At 54.4% G+C, this 20,183-nt stretch overlaps 1 protein-coding gene across 3 annotated transcripts in view; it reads right to left on the bottom strand.

The window, feature by feature from the left end:
* Positions 1–20,183, bottom strand: part of DHX30 (DExH-box helicase 30) — a 32,329-nt gene that overhangs the window by 1,938 nt on the left and 10,208 nt on the right. For all 3 annotated transcript variants that reach the window (XM_053936408.1, XM_053936394.1, XM_053936401.1), the window contains 17 exons: positions 15,811–15,941; positions 13,610–13,720; positions 11,398–11,753; positions 10,578–10,704; positions 9,442–9,591; positions 8,805–8,957; positions 7,218–8,039; positions 6,020–6,098; positions 5,423–5,527; positions 4,243–4,418; positions 2,839–3,045; positions 2,433–2,514; positions 1,682–1,875; positions 1,449–1,608; positions 1,054–1,211; positions 490–593; positions 266–405 (listed from right to left, as the gene is read on the bottom strand). In XM_053936408.1, coding sequence (XP_053792383.1) covers positions 266–405; positions 490–593; positions 1,054–1,211; positions 1,449–1,608; positions 1,682–1,875; positions 2,433–2,514; positions 2,839–3,045; positions 4,243–4,418; positions 5,423–5,527; positions 6,020–6,098; positions 7,218–8,039; positions 8,805–8,957; positions 9,442–9,591; positions 10,578–10,704; positions 11,398–11,753; positions 13,610–13,720; positions 15,811–15,941 — 3,255 coding nt within the window. The remainder of the gene's footprint in view (positions 1–265; positions 406–489; positions 594–1,053; positions 1,212–1,448; positions 1,609–1,681; positions 1,876–2,432; positions 2,515–2,838; positions 3,046–4,242; positions 4,419–5,422; positions 5,528–6,019; positions 6,099–7,217; positions 8,040–8,804; positions 8,958–9,441; positions 9,592–10,577; positions 10,705–11,397; positions 11,754–13,609; positions 13,721–15,810; positions 15,942–20,183) is intronic.

Genomic DNA, 20,183 nt, shown 5'->3' with positions numbered 1-20,183 from the left:
CCCCGCAGGCTGAACAGACACATCCCCAGGGACAAGTGGGATCCTGCCAGCTCAGCTCCTTCCCCCAGGATGATCAGGCACAGCCCTAAGGCTCAGCCTGCCGGGGCTGGCTTTGTCTCCCTGCAGAGCAGCAGCTGGGAACAGCTCACAAACCATCACCTCCAGGGCCCCGCCACGGCAACGCGTGCCCAGCCCGAGAGCCTCGGGAAGCAGGAACCAGGGCCGGGGAGCAGCTGGAGCAGGAGGGGCGCCCCGGAGCACTCACCTCGCACGTGGATGTCGGTGTCAGTCATGAGCAGCACGGCCAGCGGGTGCACCTGGGACGAGTCGCGCACGAAGACGCCGCCGTTGGACTTGACGGCCATGAAGTAGGTGAGCCAGCGGCTGTAGAGCTTGGATGCCTCCCTGCAGGAGCAGCTCTGTCAGCCCGGCCAGGCCCGGGCACAGCCACTGCCCCTGCCCCGTGGGACCCCCTCCCCGATCACCCACCTGTTGATGGTGGACTTGTGCAGCAGCACGGTGCCGGCCTTGGTCCGGTACGCGTAACTGTTGGGCTTGAACTTCCCCTGGCGCGTCACCTTGCCTTGCCTCACCTGCCATGGGAGGGGACTGTCACACACCTGCACCAGCAGCAGCCCTGACAGCCACAGCCACCCCTCTGACAGGGGGAGGGCGATGACATCCCTCCACTCCCAGGAGCTCCATGGGCTAGTGGAGCACGTTCCTGGGGTCACCACACCTGGCAGTCACCCAGTGCCACCACAGACAACAGGAGGAAGATGCCACCTCAGGCAGCAAACAAGAGAAAAATGCCACTTCAGTGGCTCCCAAACCCAGTGATGAGAACCTAAACATGGACCCACACAAGCTGGGGTGGCCACTCCTCGTGAGTGGGGATCAAGGACAGCACTGGAGTGCAGGCCGGAGCCCAGGGCAGGACGTCTGGCTTGGACACTCACTCCCAAGAGAGCAGAAGCTTCTCTGGCACCTCAGCACTTCCCAGTGCCACCGGCTGTGACAGCCATCCCCGCAGAGCAATGGCAGTGCCAGTACCTGGATGAGGTTGGGGTAGAGCCCAGCCATGAGGACGCCCTTGACCAGTTCCTCCTCCTCACTGTACTGGTTACACACGGACGAGGGCATGGTACAGTCCGAAGGGGATGACACCAGGAAGGCTTCGTAGAGGTTCTCAGAGAACTGCTTGACAAGGCCTGGAGGGAGGAGACAGCCCCAGGGATGAGATTCACCCTCTCCTTCCCCCCATGGAATGAGTCACCTCAGCAGGGCAGCACCAGTCCGGGCTGGGACAGGAGACCTGTCCTGGGCCAAAGCCAGACCCTGCCCGGTCCCGCGGTCGCCAGCCCAGCACAGCCCATTTGTGCCCCACATCCCTCACTGTGCAGCACCCGCCGGGGGCCAGGGGAGGGGCAGGAGGGCTCTGAACTCACCGTTGATGAAGCGCAGGCTGGGCCCGTACAGGTAGTAGTCCTGCAGGTAGTTGTCCCTGGCACGGCTGTCCCTGCGCCGCAGCACCTCCTCCCAGCCCGCCACGGCCCGCACGAAGGCCAGGTGGTCACTGCCGCTCTCCCGGCTCAGCACGGCCTTGGCCTGGGACAGGGACACAGCTGAGCCACGGGCAGCCCCCCGCCCCCGCTCCCCCCCGTGCCGGGGGGCTCCTCACCTTGTCCACCTCGGCGCGATTCTGCAGGCTGCTGCTGAAGGGGTCCCGCGTCAGGCACGACACGATGACCAGCAGCGGGTGGAGGCAGCGGTAGATGGAGGCCAGGACAATGGCCTTGGCCAGCCGAGGGTCCGTGGAGATCTGGGCCAGGCGTTTGCCCAGAGTGGTCAGGGCTTCCCGCTGGTCCAGCACTCCTGCAGGAGAGCCACCCACGTGGTACATCCATCAGCTCCCAGCGCAGCCGAAACAGGGGACTGGGGAACTGCCAGGGCTGGGAGGATTTGGGGTGACCTCCAGAAGAGGCACACGGACAGGGGCCTGCAGTAAGCACCCAGAACCCCCAGGTCTAACTGAGCTCAGGACAAAGAAACAGCTGTCACAGCCACAGGACCATCCACAAGGCCCAGGCCTGAACTCCAGATCACCACTTCCCTTCCTTCTGTCACCCATCTCTGAACTCCAGATCATCACCTCCTTCTTTCTGTCAGTCACCTTTGAACTCCAGATCACCACTTCCCTTCTTTCTGTTGCCTCCCCTTTATTTTTTTAACCTTGGAAAGCTGTCCCCAATTTTTAAGCAAAGCAATGTGGGAAATAAAACAGCACAGGGCACGTGGTTTGGGAAAGTCACTGTCAACTGCTATCCCATCCAGGGACAATCCTGCCCAGTCTGCCCCACAGCAGCCTGTGCCAAGTCCCATTCCCATGCTGAGAACAGCACACTTGTTTGCAGGACACAGAATTAACTCACCAATCTCCTGCAGCAAGATCACGGCTTCATCCACAGCTTTGATGTCAGGGCTGTCCAGAGCCTTGGAGAGAAATTCAACTGCCTGCAACACAGCAGGGGAAGGGAAAAGGGAAAAAGTGAGCCTGTTTCCCATACCGGTGTGTGAGAGCCCTCAGGATCCCAGACTGCAGCACAATTCCCTCTTTGTTCGCCTCCAGGGATATGAGCTCAGCCCTCTCCATTCCTTCAAGCTTCCAGACACACTCTGTGATCTCAGGGACCTACACAGTTCCTGCTCTGAACTTCCCTGGACAGCACCGTGCTTAGCCAAGCACCAACTCAAGCAATCAGCGCTCTGGGTTCTCCCCACTCCTGTGCCTGGGGCTCCACAAACCCTCTGAGTCCCCGCGGCCAGTGCCGTGCTCACCGTTTTCTCTGGCATGTGGATCTTGGCCTGCACCACCAGGTTCTCCAGGGGCGTGCGCAGGATCTCGGGCACCTGGTACGTGGGCATCTTGTCCAGGCGGCTGCGCGGGAACAGGTGGTAGGCAAAGCCCGACTGGCAGCGCCCGGCGCGCCCGCGCCGCTGCACCACGTTGGACTTGGACACCCACACGGTCTCCAGGCAGGACACCTGCGGGGACAGCAGCAGGGTGAGCGCTCCCGCAGCTCTGGCCTGCTCTGGGCTGGAAGGGACCCTAAAGCCCACCCGGTGCCACCCCCACCATGGCGTTCCAGGGTGCTCCAAGCCCTGTCCAACCTGGCCTTGGGCACTGCCAGGGACCCAGGGGCAGCCACAGCTCCTCTGGCAGATCCATTCCAGCCCCTCCCCACCCTCACAGCCAAGAATTCCTTCCCAGTATCCCATCTAACCCTGCCCTCTGGCAGTGGAAGCCATTCCCTCTTCTCCTGTCACTCCAGGTCCATATCCAAAGTCCCTCCCTTTGCCATCTTTCCTCCCAGCCAAGAGAGCTCAGACTCTCACAAGTCATGAATGGTCCCAAGGGCCAGGGAAGCCTTTCCCACTCTCCTGCCTCGTGCAGTGCCGGTCTCTGTCCAGCAGCAGCTCCGGGCTGCGTGGATGGGACCCAGATGCCACCTGCTGGACACCTGTCCCTGTCCCATCCCGGGGCTCCCCATCCCAGCCCTGCCTCGGGGTCTGCATTCTGAACTGGGAAAAACTGGGCAAATACCAAAGGGCTGGGTTTAAACCAGAACTGTTCCAAGGTGTGAATGGCCCTGGGAGATGATTTTCTAGAACAGGGGCAGAGGGATGTTGCCACAATTCCTTTTCCCAACAGCAGCAGCAGCACAGTTGCCTTCACTTTGTTGCAAAGTGTACAAACAAGAGCCTTTCCAGGCTCAGGGCCCAGCACTGCCAGGAACGGGCCTGGGGGCAGCAGATCCCCCTTGGAAAGCTGAGGAACAGGGATTGGGCCAGAAGAGCTGGAAACAAGAGCAGGATCCAACAGGTCAGGGCTGCCCTGCGAGGGACAGCAAGAGGCTTTTGATGAAATCATAGAAAAAGGCTGAAAGCAAAGAGGAAAGCTACTGGTGTTCTATGGTGAAACAGAGTGGGGAAGGGAGTAGGATTTGCCTTAAATTTGTTTGAAAAAACTCAGAATCTGATGGGAAGCCTGGCCCAGAGCTTGGACACAGCAAACACTGATGAGGCATCAAGCACTCTCCCCAGACAACACAACGCCTGTGCCCCAGGGGCCAAATGGGAAGCAGCTCAGTCATCCCATTAATGGCACCTCAAATATTCCTCTGACCACAGCCCTGTGCTCCAGAGTGTCCCAAATGAGTCAGAGGCAGCAAGGAGCAGTACCTTGGTCTTGAGGTCGTAGCGCTCCTCCTTGTGCGTGCCGCTGTCCACCACGTGCACGATGTCGTTGATGGTGATGGAGGTCTCCGCGATGTTGGTGGCCAGCACGATCTTCCTGACGCCTGGTGGAGGCCTCTGAAAGATGTTCTGCTGGTCCATCATGGGGATGTTGGAGTGCACTGGGAAACCAAACCAGAGTCAGACCTGCCCAGCTGAGCTTCTCCTTGTACCGTCACCTCTCGCAGAAATGGGGATGCCAGCTGCCAGTGGGCACAGCCAGCGGCGCCCTGCCAGCCAGACCCCAGGGAAAATGTCCCACAAGTCTCAAGGGAAGGCCTCATTTCAGTTGCTTCAACCTGTGGCTCAGCAGCAGCATGAGCTCTGCTCACCTCCTGCCCCAGAGCCTGGTGGCACCCCAGGAATATCCCTGGCAGAAATCCCACACCCTCCCAGTCCAGTTCTGCAGCTGCCCCTCCTCCAAAGTCCCTTGGAGCAGGGATTCTCACTGCCACATGGGCCCACTCTGTCACAAGTGGCTCTCAGTGAGGGCCCATGGCTGTCCTGTATCCCAGCTTTCCCTGCCACAGCTCAGCACCATGCAGGAATTCCTGGCAGAGCACAGTGAAGCAGAGGAGAGCAAGCACTTTCCACCAAACTACACCTGCACTCATTAACAGCCCAGCTGCTCAAAGCTCTGCTCCTGCCTGGCCTGGTTTGACACTGAATAGGCAGAGCTGCTAAAAAACAAACGAAAAATGCCAAAACCCTTAAGAGCTTTGCAGAGCAAAGCTGGCTTTTGTTGTAAATTTCCTCCTAGGGCAAGGAATGTTAAATTCACTGATCAAAGCTGAGCTCCGGAGTCCACCTGCATCCCAAGGAACAGGTGCTGAGATCTTTTCTGGGCAGGCTCAGCGTGCAGCCACAGCAGTGCAGAACTGAGCTGCTTTCCCCTTGCCTAATTCCAATTTGCTGGAGGCAAATGGGAAGCCACTCTCTTTGATCACACACAGGAGTTACTCAGCCTCTGCTAGGAGGAGTTACTCACACTTACCACACACCATTACACAGCTGGGACATCAAAGCTCACCAGCTCTGTAGCAGAACAAAGCTGAAGGGGCACATCAAGCCAACTGTCCCAGATTCTCCCGAATCCTGGGAAGAAGGGCTGGCCCTGCCCTCTCACCTGGCAAGACGAGGTAGCGGCTGTTCTGCGAGCCCAGCATCTCCAGCAGCCGCTGCTGCACCCCTTTGATCTCCTGCCAGCCAGGGAGGAAGCACAGGATCCCACCTGGAACACACCAGCAGTTAAGAACACACAGCCTCTAAATCCAAGTGCTTTTCCCCAGGTGGGAACACAGGGCAGAAAGCTACCAGGCTATCTGGAGTTTGACAGTGAATACCCACGAGCTTTGAAACACTTAAATCTCTTGAAGTCACCTGAGAGTCCTGCCTTCTTCCCAAACACATCACCTTCCAGGCAAGGGTATTTGACAGGGATGAGGCTCCAATGGAAAAGGTAATTAGGCAGCACAAGGCTCCCAGTGGTGGAGCACAGACAAGTCTTGGAACAGCTGCCAGGACACTGAGGAGTCCAACCCCATCTTAGCTAAAGACTCAGAATTTGCCCGTGCCACGTGGCTCACAACCACTTGGATCAGCAGGAAATCGAGGAGCTCTTGCATGGGAGGCTCAGCATCGTGGTGTCTCTGCAAAGGCTCTGGAGGGGCTCCCTTCCTCTCCCCCCAGCAGAAGGAAGAGCTCAGGGTGAGGCAGGACCCACCTGGCTCTCCGTGGGCATCGATCTGCAGCACGAGGTCGGTGATCAGGTCAAGGTCAAGGACGCACTCGTCGTCGGATTGCTGGGTAGGAGAGGACAGGGGGGTCAGGGGGTGTCAGCACAGCACAGGGGCACTCCAAAGCACCTTCTGCAGGCAGCAAATGCCTCACGTGGACAGCCTGCCCAGGACTTGGAGCCAGGAGCCTGGTCTGGGCTCCATCTGGAGCCTGCTCTGGTCACAAGTGCTGCCAGTTTCCCTGCTGTGCACAGAGAATGCACAGTCCCTTCCCACTGTCCAGATCTGTGCACCTCTGCTGAACAGCACCTCACAAGTAACAGAATTCCCACGAGACTTTTGTGGACAAAACTGCCACATGCACCTGGGAGTCCAAATCCATCAGGCTCTGAGCAGAACCTTCTGTAGCTCTCAGGAATTTGGAACAGACTACTAAAGCTCACATAAAATCCCTGCCACAACAGAAACAGGAAGAATGCCCTGGAGGCAATGGGATAGCTCAAGTGAGTTTGCTGATGATCCAGGACTGGGAGAAGTGGCTGATACTCCAGACACTTGCTCAGCCACAGGGAGGGATCTCTCCAGGCTGGAAAAATGGGCTGACAGACTCCAGACCAGCTGGTTGGACCAGAAAACGTCTGGAGATGCTGGCTAACCTCTGTGAGTGTGTGACTCCATGACCCACCACTGGTGTAGGATTACCCAGAGCACTGCACACGTCTGGAGGGCATTTTCCAGGGGGTCAGACCAGCTGCAGAAAGCAGCAATCAGGGAATTCAGTCATGCAGGACGGTGAGCACTGAGGTAACAGTGCTGGAAGCCACAACCATCCCAGTCCTGAGCCAGGCTTGCCTAGGGTGTGCAAACATTCAACTCTGTGTCTGTGTACACACAGCAATGAGCTCTCAGCCTACTCAAACATCAAACTTCCAATTAAAGAGAGACAAAAGCAACTTGACCCCAAGGTGAAGTCATCTTTATGCATAATTTAATCAAAATACTCTGAGGTTCTGCTAAGCTGACTTCACCTCACGAGCACTGGCATGGAGTTAAAGCTAAGCAAGCAGTGTCCAACAACCGCAGGGAAGCAGGAGCAGTCCCAGGCCCCAACTGTCCCCCTGCTGATAGGCCAGAAGCCAGTGCCCCATCCAAGGGGGACAGCTTCCCCCCTCGCTGCACACCCACCTTGATCTCGTAGTGCCGGTGCCGGTGCCGGCCCAGCTTGGCCAGGATCTCCTCCAGGTAGTATTCCTTCACCGGGTACATGAAGCCCGGCACCTTGACCACGGGGCAATCCCCAAAGTAGTGGGAGAAGCGCTGGTTGTCCCCCGTGGCGCTCATGAGCACCAGGCGCAGGTCAGGGTTCAGCTTCTGGATGCCTTTGAGCAGGATGAGCAGGAAATCGGTGTTCACGTCCCGCTCGTGCACCTCGTCCACCACGACGTGGCTGACGCCCTCCAGGCTGGGGTTGCCCTGCAGCTTCCTGAGCAGGATGCCCACGGTGCAGAAGAGCAGGGCCCCTCCCCGGGCAGGGGGTTTGCTCTCCAGCCGCACCTGGTAGCCCACGTTCTTCCTCATGTTGGGCCCCAGCTCCTGCGCCACGCGCTGGGCGACCGAGATGGCGCTGATGCGCCGGGGCTGGGTGATGACCACGTTGCAGCGCGCGCCGCGGCCCTCCAGGATGTAGTGTTCCAGCAGCAGCTGCGGGATCCGCGTGGTCTTCCCGCAGCCCGTGTCTCCCGCTATCACCACCACGGGGTTCTGCTCGATGGCTGACAGGATGGTGTCCTTGTGAGGGTCTACTGGCAGTGGGTGGCTCTCCTGCCAGGAGGCTCCTCTCCTTTTCCAGAGGGCCAGCAGGTTCTGGCTCAGGCGCACTTCCTCTGCTTCCAGCATGGGGATGTAGGTTTTCCCCGTGATGGCGTCGCTGATGGCACCGGATTCCTTGGTCAGGTTCATCATGTCATCGGCAATCCGGGGCCTGGACTCCCTGATGTCCACGGGATACTGGCAGAGGGGGAGGAGATAGGCAAGGACAGCAAGGTTAGTACTGGGCCTGTGATGGGCAGAAAGGAACAAGTGCCTGGAACAGACTCAGCCAGTCTGGCTTGGCCAAGGCTCTGCCAAGGTCTCCTCAGATTTTGGGTAGCTCAGTGATGTTCTGAACTGAGGTTACTTAAGTGAGAACTAATTTGGGCTGCCCCCTGTGTGTTCCCTGCTGCATTGACTGTTTTAGGAGGGGTATTAGTGCTGCTGCCTGAGCCAACAGGCAGAGACCAGTAAGTTCAGCTCTGCAATGCAACAGCCCCTCAAATTCAACTTTTGGAAACTATCGAGTTACACCACCACCTAGACACATAACTTATGCAAAACACAAGCTTTTGGCTAAGCCAGAAATATTCTGTCTTGGCAAAAGAAAAAGCTGAAGTCCCACATCCCACAGGAAGAACTAAAAGGAGCAAGAAGTCAGGAATTGTCTAGAACACAAATCAAAGCATTGGCCCACACGTTCATGGGATTAAAAGTTGCTGAACTTTTAATCAATCACATCTTTTAGATTCAACTTTAAGAACCCCTGAGTTTTCCAAAAGGGAAGGTCACTGCCCAGAAAGGGTCTCCCTTCCCCAAAGGGCAGCAGAGACTCATCAGGTTTTGTGGCAACAATCAAACCATGAATTCCCTCAACATTTTGACAGGAAGCTTTCAAACACATCCGATTCCTGAAGTGAAAGGGGATCAGGCAAAGGGGATCCTCAGGGGGCTGAGCCTTACGTGGTTCAGGTAGTTCTCAATCTTGCGCAGGGTGGCCTCAGGGACTTTGATGTGGCAGGGCTTCCTCTGGTTCTCGCCCAGCTCCCGCAGGGAAGTCATGTTGTACATGGCATGGCTCAGGGGGTTGTTGTTCTTGTCCACCAGGCCAAGGCTCTGCAGGGAACAGGCAAACAACACCATCAGGTCTGAGGCTGCTCACTCCAAGGGCTGGGATACAGAGCACTTGGATCCCATGTTTGGGTAGGCCAACTCCCTACCACCCCAAACCTACCAATTCCTGCTTTTCTTGCCACAGCAAGAAACCAGACACGATCCCACTCCAGTTCTGGAGGACCACACACACTAGAACCAACCACCTGCCCTGTTTGGTGTCAAACAGACCCAGCAGAGGAACAGCAGCCATGACTGCAAAACCCTCTTGCTGAGTCCCTTGCTGTGGTTCTGGCATGCTGTGAATCCCAAGGTTTGGAAGTAGATGTTTCTTAAGCATGAGCTCATCAAGTATTAGCTCATTACACAAGTCAAAGTTCAGGAAGTTTCCAGCATCCCCTGCCAGGCTCAAACGCAGCGAGTGAGGCAGGAGGAGCCTGTATCCGCAGGCACATCCCCAGGGGATGCAGCAGCCAGGGGCTCTCACCTTCAGCTTCTGACAGGCCAGAGCTGCTGCCTTGTTCTCGGCCTCCACCTTGCGCCGGCCCTTGGCAGCGAAGGTCATGGGGCAGGGCCAGCGCAGCGTGAGCTTGCAGATCTTGGTCTTGGTGCCCACCGTGCGGAACTGCATGTACTCCTGCAGGAACGACAGCACCGGGCTCTGTGGGACAGCAGGGACCACCCAGCCCCTGCCCCGGCCCTGCACAGACACCCCAACAACCCCATCCCGTGCCTGGGAGCCATGTCCAAATGCTCCTGGAGCTCCGGCAGCCTCCCCAGTTCCCTGGGGAGCCTGGGCAGTGCCAGCACCCTCTGGGGAAGAACCCTTCCCTGAGATCCAGCCTGACCCTCCCTGGCCCAGCTCCAGCTGTTCCCTGGGTCCTGTCCCTGTCACAGGGAGCAGAGATTGGAGCTGTCCCTTGGGAGGAGCTGCAGCCCCTGCTGAGCTCTGCCCTCAGTCTGCTCTGCTCCAGCTGAACCAACCCAGTGGCCTGTCACTCCTTGTGTGGCCCCTCTGACCTTTCACCATGGGTTTTTTTTGCTGGACTTGTTGGATTTTGTTGGATTTTTTGAAATGAAGCACTAGAAGAAGGTTACTGCACTGAACTCTACCCCCCAGCTCACAAGGCGCTGTTTAAGCCAAAGTGAGAGCAGACAACTGTGGGGAACATCCTGAGAGCCTCAGGGTGGAGCTCAGCTCCTTTCTGCTGAGCACACGAGCTCTGGGAGGTGGGTGACACATCCCGGGAAGGAGGATCACCGGATACGGGCAAGAATGGAGTTGTGGAAAGATTCTATCAGCACAGAAGTTACACATGGCTCCCAGCAACACAAACTTGTGCTTCTTGCAGGTATATGGGGAAAGGAAACCTTAGAAAATACCTCCTTCATTCAGATAGCAGCTCCTCCACTGCCCTGGCTTCAGGAGCAACATTCCTCAGGGTTCTGTTAAGGCATTCCCTCAGTTCTGACCACAAAGTCTTTGCTGTTCACACTGATTTCTCTAGGCCTAGTTTTAACTTCCCTCCTCTCCCCAGCTCTGCTGCCCAAAGAAAGCATCCAAAGTGATTCCAGTTGGAGCCCCTGAGCTTCCTCCCTGGCAGGGGTCAGACAGCACCTTACCTTGACTGTGGAGGAAGAGGTTGCAATCTGAATCACTTGGGCCAGGAGGTTTTTGGGAAGTGGGAACTGCGTCAGGGCACGGATGGCAGTGTTGTCGTCTGTCATTTCAATGGAACCCCCTCCTCGGCTGCATGGGACATGAGGAGAGTTGGATGTACAAATGCCCACTTGTGCTCAGACCCACCTCACTCCAGGAGTGCTACTGAGCTCTGAAACTGCTCAGTTGAAGCCCAGGTAATTCTGGTGATGGGCAGAGTCCGGCTGTCCCTTGCTACTAAAATCTGTCAGCCACAACCACCCAGCCCAGCAAAGCCACCTACTACAGAGGGATCAAACCTTTACACCAAGGCTACAAACCAGATGGCATCAACAGATCGAGACAGATTTAATTAATAAATAATTCTGAATTTAAAAACCACATCACAGAAATAACCACCATCACCTACATCTCTTACAGATCTTGCTCCTGCTGCCTATTAAAAATCCAAGATTTGTGCTCATAAAGTCAAGCAGGCAGCTTGGGGATGGAAGGGAGCAGATTTAACACTGCCCTCAAAACCAGGGTGGTCAAAACCTGGTGTAAGTGCACATGCACCACTTCTGGGGATGGAAATGTCTTTAGGCACAGAAGAATCAGGCAGGTAACAAGACTGGCAGCAGTCTCTCCAGAGGGCAGAGCTGCAGGGAAGAAGTCTGTGCATTCCCTGGATGGCAGCCGGGTACAAGACCAGGCTGCCCCACTATTCCTTTGGCCCATCTCCAGCTACAGGAAAACCCTCCCTCCCCTCTGCCCCGGCTCAGCATTCCCAGCCAGCCCCACCTGGCGTCTCTGCCGGGGGTCCGGGCGTCCTGGTGTGCCATGGGCAGGTAATCCGAGACATCGATCGCCTCCTCCTCCAGCTCGCCCTCCTCCAGCTCGCCCTCCTCCAGCTCCCCTTCCTCCAGCTCCTCCCTCCTCATGGCTTTGGGCATCCTGCCCTGCTCCATGGGCTGGATGGCGTCGTCGGGCTCCATGCGGCGCCAGCAGGTGGACAGGTCGGCGAGGGAGGGGCCGGACTTGGAGCGCCACTTGCCCTCGGAGCACCAGCGCTCGTCGGGACAGCCCAGCTGGTCGGCCAGCAGCCGGTACTTGGCCGCGTCGAAGAGCTCGTTCCGGGGGCCCAGCAAGCCCCAGCCCTGCGGGAGAGACAGGGCAGCTCTGGGAACCCACGCCCAGGCAGGAGCTCCTCCTTCCCCACGCAAAGACAGCGCGAGGAAAGGCGCTTGCAGGAGCTCTGAGCTTTCCCCCACCGCTGCTCTGTCCCAGCGGGAATCTGGTCCCTGCCCTCCCTTCCCTGGGTATGGCTCTCAGCCCCACGCAGCTCCTTAGAATGGGTGGGCCAGGATTTACTGAAGTTTTACAAACTCTTGGCTATATTGAGCACCCTCAAGTTTTGAAACCACCCTTGGAGCAGGAAATGCATCTTTTTGGGAAGGCTAGTCTGAGCTAGCATAATCTGGGATAATACAGGGTGAGAATTCAGGGAATGGTTCATCTCCTTCCATTTCCCAGGAACAGCTATTTGTACAAGCAGCAGGAAAATGTCCCTAACCTGTCAGGTTCTGAAGCAAGCCTGCAGTAATTAAAAACTTTCCTCTCATCAACATTTAGGACTGAACCTTGCAGGGGCTCCAGACATATCCAGAGTGCTGCACACACCATTTTGAAACTACCAGACTGCTGCAATAAGTTCTAGCTTTAATTTTAATAAATTAAATGTTACAACTTTAGGCCATTTAATGGCTTTAATATCCTTGTATTAGAAAAAGCTGTATTATTTTGTGCTGTGGGAGTGCCTAAGACACCAAAGTTCACCTGGCTCACTGCTCTACTCAAAGCCTCTGTATTCACTCTCTGCACTAATTAGACACTAATAATTTTCTTGGACTGATGACTTTTAAGGCAGCATTTGTAGCTCTTTCTATAGCTGTGATCACACATGGCCTCCCATCACAAGGGTCTTCTGCCAGGTTCCAGTTTAGCTGGCAAAGAAAGCTTTGCATGTTCAATCCGTGGTTTCAGGTGGTTGGGTTTTGGTTTAAGTTCTAAAGTACACTTCAGCCATTTCCAAAATGAGGGGAAAATGCATCAGTAGGGCATTTTCTTTCCATTGAAAGCTTCCAGGGTCTCAAAGAAAGCAGGGAACTGGACTAGAGAGGATAAAACCAGGATGTGTTCCCAGTGAATGCTGACTGAGTGAGGTGGAATGAAGTCAGTGAGTGAAGCAAGTTTTGCTGATCACAGAATTAGAGGATCAGCTTAAGCAGCTGAAGAAGCTGAGTTTTCACACTGCCCTCCAGAATTTCTGAAGGCTGGCTATTTCCTCAAAGAGCATTCTGATCAACAAGCAAATCAAAAGCTGTCTCGCTGCCAGAGCATCCTCAGCATCCTCTCCTGAGCACAGAGATATCCCTGTTCCCACTGAATAGAGTAACAGGAAACTCCAAAATCAGTCTCACTTGCTCAAGGTAACACAGAACTGCCAGGGGCAGAGCTGGAGATAAAACTGCATCTTTTTCACACTTTCAAGAGTGACCTTCATAGTTTTACTGTGCCTGTTTGATACTGGCTGCAAACATCCATTTCCAGCCATAAATAAGTGCTAAACAAAGCATAACTGGGGAGTAATAGTAAATTACTACATGTAATTGCCACACTGGCTTTGATGAAGAGGAAACAGGAGGCTCTGAAGGTCCTACAACTGCAAACACATCCAGCTGCACTGGCAGAAGTGGGAGTTAGTGACCAGCAAACCCACCTGAGGGAAACTCTACTCGCTGTAGATGCTGAGGCTAAGGAGCTGATTAAGGTCCGGGACAAAAGGAACAAGGACCAGGACTACCTGAGGCATGTGGGATTTTAAGCTCAAATGGATTCAGACTCAGGTCTTGGCCCTCTACCCCTGACTGGCAGAGGGGCCAACCAAGGGAGTGCACAGGCAAAGAGCAAGAGCTCCCATCACCAGGCCAGGCTGGGCAGCAGCAGAGCTCACCTTGAAGAGCTGACACGCCGCAGCCGCCGCCTGCCGCTCCGCATCGATCTTCTTGGTCCCATAGCCCTCCACTTCCACATTCTTCGGCCACTTTATATGGAGAGTGACTTTCTGAAAGGCAAGGAGAACCACAGGGTGAGCCAGGGCAAGCTCTGCCCTCCACCAGAGCACACCCACTGCAACCATCTCTGCACTCCAGGCAAAGAAGAGAAACACTGACGAAAACTGAACAAATGTCTTGGTCCCTTCACGGGAAGCTCCGTGGCAGGAGCACTGCAGGAAAAGGCTGAGCAGGGCACAGAGGTGCCACAGCCCCACAGGAGCTGCAGGGCTGAGGTCCAGCACGGCCTGTGGTGTCACAGCATGTCAGCTCCCAGGGAGAAATGCCAGCAGGTCATTACAGGAACAATTCCATCCCAGGGCTGTCCCTCTGCACACTGCAGCAGCCAGAGCATGCTCTGGAGCAGATCCCCTCTCCAACACCTTCCAGCTGCAACAGCCAGGAAATCTTCCCAGCTGCTTCCTCACTGAAATGGAAGCAGCACAGGGCTGCCTCAGCTCCCAGGCACTCCAGCATTCACCAGGCACAGGAGCACCCATCACAAACACTGGCAGAACCACAGATCCTGCCAGGAAGCACGAAAAACCCGCAGAGGCGAAGAATGCTGAGAGCTGAACTTTGTCCTCTTCAAACAAGTGCTTCAAATCAAGAGCTCGCTCAGCTCCTGGCCCTGCAGATGCCACAAGGCTCCAAGAGGGAAATGCCCAGGGAACTCTCTCCTGCTTCTGCAGCACAGATGAAAGGCAGCAGTGGATCCCCCAAGGCTGCAGCACAGGCTCCTGGCTCCCCAGCACCTGGCTGGCTGCCTTCCTGCCCCTGCACCTGGCTCAGGGAGGGAATTGCTATGGGTTTTGCCTCGGGCACAGCCTGGAAAGCACAGATCTGCTGGGAAAAAAGGTATCTCAGGAAGGCCAAGTGCTCACAAACCCCCTGTTCACATCCAACAAGAGCTCTCCGGGCTCTCACCTGTCCTTCAGTCCACATTTGCTGGGTTGTTTTTCCTTTGTGAGCCAACCTTCATGTTTTTCCCAAGGCTCCTTTATCTCCTTTATCATTTTCCTGGTTTAGTTTTTTGTTTTAATCTGAAGTTACTCTCCACATTAATCTATTTAAGTGCTGGCAAGAATGGGAACCAATTACACAAACTAAAGCGATGAGGCACTGCCTGGGGTATTCCAAATTTTAGGGATGAGGCACTGGCTATGGTATTCCAAAATTTAAGTTGGGAAACTGCACTAACTGCTTGAGAAAGAGCAAGAAAAACAAACACAAATAATGAAGAACTCTGAAGTAACATTACTAATGTATCCCCTAAAATCCGGGGATGCTTAAAAAGGATGTGGCAATAAAAACTGTCTGGGAAATTTTAGACAGAATGCTATTGGAAAATGTTAAGCCATCAGAACTGAGTCTTTTCCTGGAATGTAGGTTACAGTTAAACTTCAGCTGGAAAGGGCTTTCAGCTCTGGAATGAGAGCTGGTGTGACAGGAGGAGGCACAGCCTTGGCCATGGAGCACCATTAGGTAATTCCTGCTCAGTTCATAGCCCAGATGCAGATTTGGGCCTTGGGCATCCCAGCTCCAAGTACCTGGAAAACTGTTTGCTTGGAACTCCTCCGCTTCATTTAACAAACAAAGAGGCTGTATTTCATTCTGCTCTTAAGTACTATTAGAGACCTCCCTCCATTGCAAAGAAACTCCTCTTTTCTGGTCACAATTGGACATTTTAGGCTTTGGAATTTGTTCTATTGGAATTTACAATCAAATCTAGGGGTCCTAAGGGCTAAAATACAGCTTTTAAATCTTAATTTTTTAAGGCAGTAGGACACCTTCAAGCACATTTAATCAACACACTATGTCTCTTTCTGCTGAGAAAGGCCACATACAGCAAGTCACTTAAAAGAAAAATATCCACACCAAAAGAGGAACAGCACCTGCATTTATACACCTTTAAAGCACATGAACATCAGGAAAACTAGGAAGAAGTGAGAATATTTCTTGTTTGAAAGATTATCACACAACTTTGAAGTGGAATTAAAACTCTCCTATGATTTTCTCTTGGCAGCTACTTCCAGGATTAGCAGTTCTGTGGCTCCCTTCCCACTCTGTGTGTCCCACCCTTCCAGCAGCACAGGATTACCTTTTTCCTTGGCCCGTTCGTGTGGATGTACACCAGCTTGTCCCTAGCATGGGAAATGCCCAGGGCTCGGCCAATCACGCTGTTGAGCAAGTTTTTAGGCTGTGGAAATTCCTTTAGTAAGTCTCTGGAATCTGGAAAAAAAACCAAAGAGGAACTAAATGTCTCCCAATCGCTGTGCAGTCCCGTTCCAGCACCAGCTCCTGGGGCTTGGAGGGGAGGATGGGGGGCAGGCAGAGGGTCCAGGGTTCACCTGCAGCATCTCCAGGCACCAGCAAACTCCCGGATCCCTGAGGTTGGGAAAGACCTCCAGGATCATCAAATCAACCCTGTGCCCAATGCCCACCTTGTCCCCAGCCCAGAGCTCTGAGTGCCACATCCAGGTGTTCCTTGGACACCTCCAGGGGTGGGCACTCCAAACCTCCCTGGGCAGTGCCAAGGTCTGAGCACCTTTTCCAGGAGGAAATTCCTGCTGGTGTCCTCCCTGAGCTCCCCTGGCCCAGCCTGAGGCTGTTCCCTCTCCTCCTGTCCCTGTTCCCTGGCAGCAGAGCCCGACCCCCCGGCTGTCCCCTCCTGTCAGGAGCTGTGCAGAGCCACAAGGGCCCCCCTGAGCCCCCTTTTCTCCAGGCTGAGCCCCTTCCCAGCTCCCTCAGCCCCTCCTGGGGCTCCAGCCCCTTCCCAGCTCCATTCCCTGGACACGCTCCAGCCCCTCCAGGGCTCCCCTGTGGGGAGGGGCCCAGAGCTGCCCCCAGGATTCCAGGGGGTCCCTCAGCAGGGCCAGTACAGGGGACAATCCCTGCCCTGGGCTGTGCCCACACCGGGGCCAGTACAGGGGACAGTCCCTGCCCTGGGCTGTGCCCACACCGGGGCTGGCACAGGGGACAATCCCTGCCCTGGGCTGTGCCCACACCGGGGCTGGCACAGGGGACAGTCCCTGCCCTGGGCTGTGCCCACACCGGGGCTGGCACAGCCCAGGGGCCGTCGGCCTCTTGCCCACCCGGGCACCCCTGGGCTCGTGTCCAGCCACTGTCACCAGCATGGAGCTGGTGCTGTTTCCCCACCAGCTCTGTCTGTCACTCCTCAATATCAAAACCCAACTGAGCAGTAACAACTTTGCACAATTTGGGTGTTTGCAACGTCCCCCCCAGCCATGGGTTAAATCCAGGGTCTCACACATCAGATCCAACCAGCAGTAGGAACATGAAAAAATGCCTGAGGACTCTTCCTGAAATGACTGAGATGGCTGGATTAGAGCCTGGGAATGTGGTTTAGTACTGAATTGCACAGAGAACCCCCTGGAAAGAAGTTTGCCAACAGGGTTTGGAGACACAGCAGCCACAGAGGCAGCAGGACAGAGGGCAAGTGGGACTGGCTCCTGCCCCCCACAGGGAAATGCTGCTCAGGGTACAGCAGGGAGGGGATGTTCATGGTCAGACCAAATGACTCATTTAAAATAAATAATAATAATAATAATAATAATAATAATAATAATAATCCCACTGCCTCAGACAGAGCCATGTCACACCCACCTCCTGTCCCAGCCTCCTCCCTGACCAACTCCAGCAGTTTTGGCAGCGAGGGAGCTGCTCCAGCTCCTCTCACCTGCCCCACTGCTATGGCCAGCACTGGGAAGGGCCTTTTCCTGCAGCAGCAGGTCCAGCGAGATCAGATCAATGTGTTAACAATTCTGGATGTTCCTACACCTCACAAACAGGGAGGTCTCACAGCTCCAACTGTGGGGAGGGGCAGCTGCCCCTTCTCCCAGGCTCCAGCACTCCCACTAAGCCAGATGTGCAGGCAGCCAATCTGCAGCCCTAATCCCACAGAAAGCCAAGGCAGGAGAAGGAAACCCACACGTTTTTGCTGGGCTCACAAGTAAATCAGCCAGCACAGTCCTGCAGGCACCAAAAGCAGCACAGGGGAACAGGGAGAGGGATGGGATCTCCTCTCTGCAGCAGCAAGCACAGCTGAACCCACATTCAGCCTCATCCCACACACGCTCCCCGGGCAGTCAGGACTTGGGTAACCTCCCTGCACACCACCCTGGGGGTGAGCATTCTCTCTTAAGAGAGTTTCTAAATCCCCTGCAGGAATCCAGAGTAAGCTTCAGCAATGAATCAGAAGCCAGCACAGCGATCACTGGTACCATCAGAAACCAGAATTTCCAACTGAGCCACCAAATCCAAGGAGAAAGGAGGAGCCAAGAGTTCGTGCCACTATGGTCTGCTGGAGACTGATTCTGGAGTTACTGCCATGCAGAAACACAGGAACTGTAGATAATCCCAGAATGGTTTGGGTTGGAAAGATCCATGAAGATCTTACATTCATTTATTTAACAGATGGGCAGGGGCACCTTCCACTATCCCAGGTTGCTCCAAGCCCATCCAGCCTGGCCTTGGACACTTCCCAAGATGTTCAAGAGGAATTTAAGAGAGGCTCTGTCCCAGAGGCAGTGGAAGAGAGCAACTGGGAAACCACAGGAGATTCAGAGAGAGCAGAGCTCTGCTGTGCCACTGCAGGCCTGGCACTGCCTCGGACATTTGGCTAAGGAGAACAAAAAGCCACTGCTGATCCCATCACCCTCTCCAGCAAAACCCAGCAGCCTGCTCCACAGCTCAGCACAGAAGATGCACTGGTGACACTCAGTTTTGGAACTGCTTCTTGCAAACCATAGAAGAACCACCTGGATCTTGAGAAATGCTTTAAGTAGCCTTGGATAACTCCAGGGGAATTGCAGGAATTACTCTGATTTATGAAAACAATTTGTCCATGAATTACCTTCTATATATTGGCCAAGGGAGAAGGAAAATGGTCTCAGCCTTACGAAAAACTATGAGCCAATTTTCTGTAATTATACAGCAAATGTGCTATTTCTATCTGCTGAAGCAAGTTCCTCTATATTCAGACTTTGGCCTGCTCCGGAAAACTGGCAAAGTGTCCAAGATTTTGGCACTCTGCAGTTCTATTCCATTCCACATTGGTGGGACTCACGGAGGGAGGAGCAGTAACACAACTCCCAAATGCACCATTCAAGTCACTAATTAAAAAGAAAAGCAAAAAGCAAATCTCCAGCACCAGCCTGGTGATTTGGCTTCCAGTTGTTTCCTCTTTCACAAACAATAACCTGGGAAATTCTGTGATAAGAGGTGCAAGAATCATTTGTTAATGCCCCCAAGTGCAATTACCTATGACAGAGGCAGTTTCTCACATTCTGACGTGACTCCTCGGTGAAGACTAAATATTTAATCTGCTCTAGAGGGGAAAATAGGATCTCTGACTGACAAAGCCCAGTTCTGGTGACAGCTCAGGCTTGGAATTCCGGACAAGGTGCAGTGTTTTCTCCCCAGCTGACAATGCCACACTCAGCACCACGTTCTGACTGTGCCGAGGGCTGCTGGATCACCTTCAGCCCATTCCTGCCCAATTCCAGAGCTGAAAGGATCTTATCCTGCAGGAAGCCATCCCTCCCTTGAAGCTTTTACAGGAACAACTCCCAGCTGCAGAACTGTGCAGAATGTTCCCTTCCCTGCCAAATGGGATTTTCAGCATCTTGCTCCAAGGAGTGGCTCAGGTCTGCCACAGCTGAGGGTGGACGTTTGGGTGGGAATTGTGTCAGTGGGAGCACAAGGAGTACAACCCAGTACTTCTCAAACTCAGCCACACATGACACCCAAACCACAGCTCTGACATCATGAAGGAATATTAAAAGCCTGTCTTGGAGAGCGGACAAGTCAGGGTGGGGCTATCAAAGAAGCCAATTAACTAATTAAAGTTCCTCAAAGCCAGTGAGTGCTTTAGCTTAATTTGATTGTGAAAGTCCAGGTTAATTCCAAGCTACACTGAAAACCACAAAAACCAGACCCCAAAACCAACAAACCACCCAGCTGGAGTGTCCCAGCCTCCTCCAAACCCCAACAAACGTGAGGAGTGGAAACACTCAGCTACCAGAGCACAAACAAAACAGCCCAAAGTCTTGTTCAAGGAGGACAGAGGACATCCATCAGTTTCTCTCTTCTCTCCAGTTCTACTCCCTGGAACAGTAACAAATGAGCACCAAGGACAAACTGTCAAAGACAGAAGTCCTCAAGACACGATAAATTCAAGTAATAAATCCAAAAGTGTTTCCAAGACATCAAAAATCCCCAAGGAAGAAAAGAAGCCCTGTGGCTCCACAATATCCATTTCACACGGAATTAGCCCAGACATGTTCCACTGCAGAGATGGAGGGAGACACAGAAGGTTCCACCCGGCAGCTTAGCTTGGAGTACAGCAAAGCATGGCTTTGGGGGAATTTGGGGGGTTTTAAACCACCCCCAGCAATCCTGAGCATGGCCCCTTTCAGCACACAGAGAATAAAGCCCACGTGCAGCTCTGGG

The sequence above is a fragment of the Vidua chalybeata genome, chromosome 1 (genome assembly GCF_026979565.1).
Source record: "Vidua chalybeata isolate OUT-0048 chromosome 1, bVidCha1 merged haplotype, whole genome shotgun sequence".
Classification (NCBI taxonomy): domain Eukaryota; kingdom Metazoa; phylum Chordata; class Aves; order Passeriformes; family Viduidae; genus Vidua; species Vidua chalybeata.
This window is presented reverse-complemented; position numbering and strand designations above follow the sequence as displayed.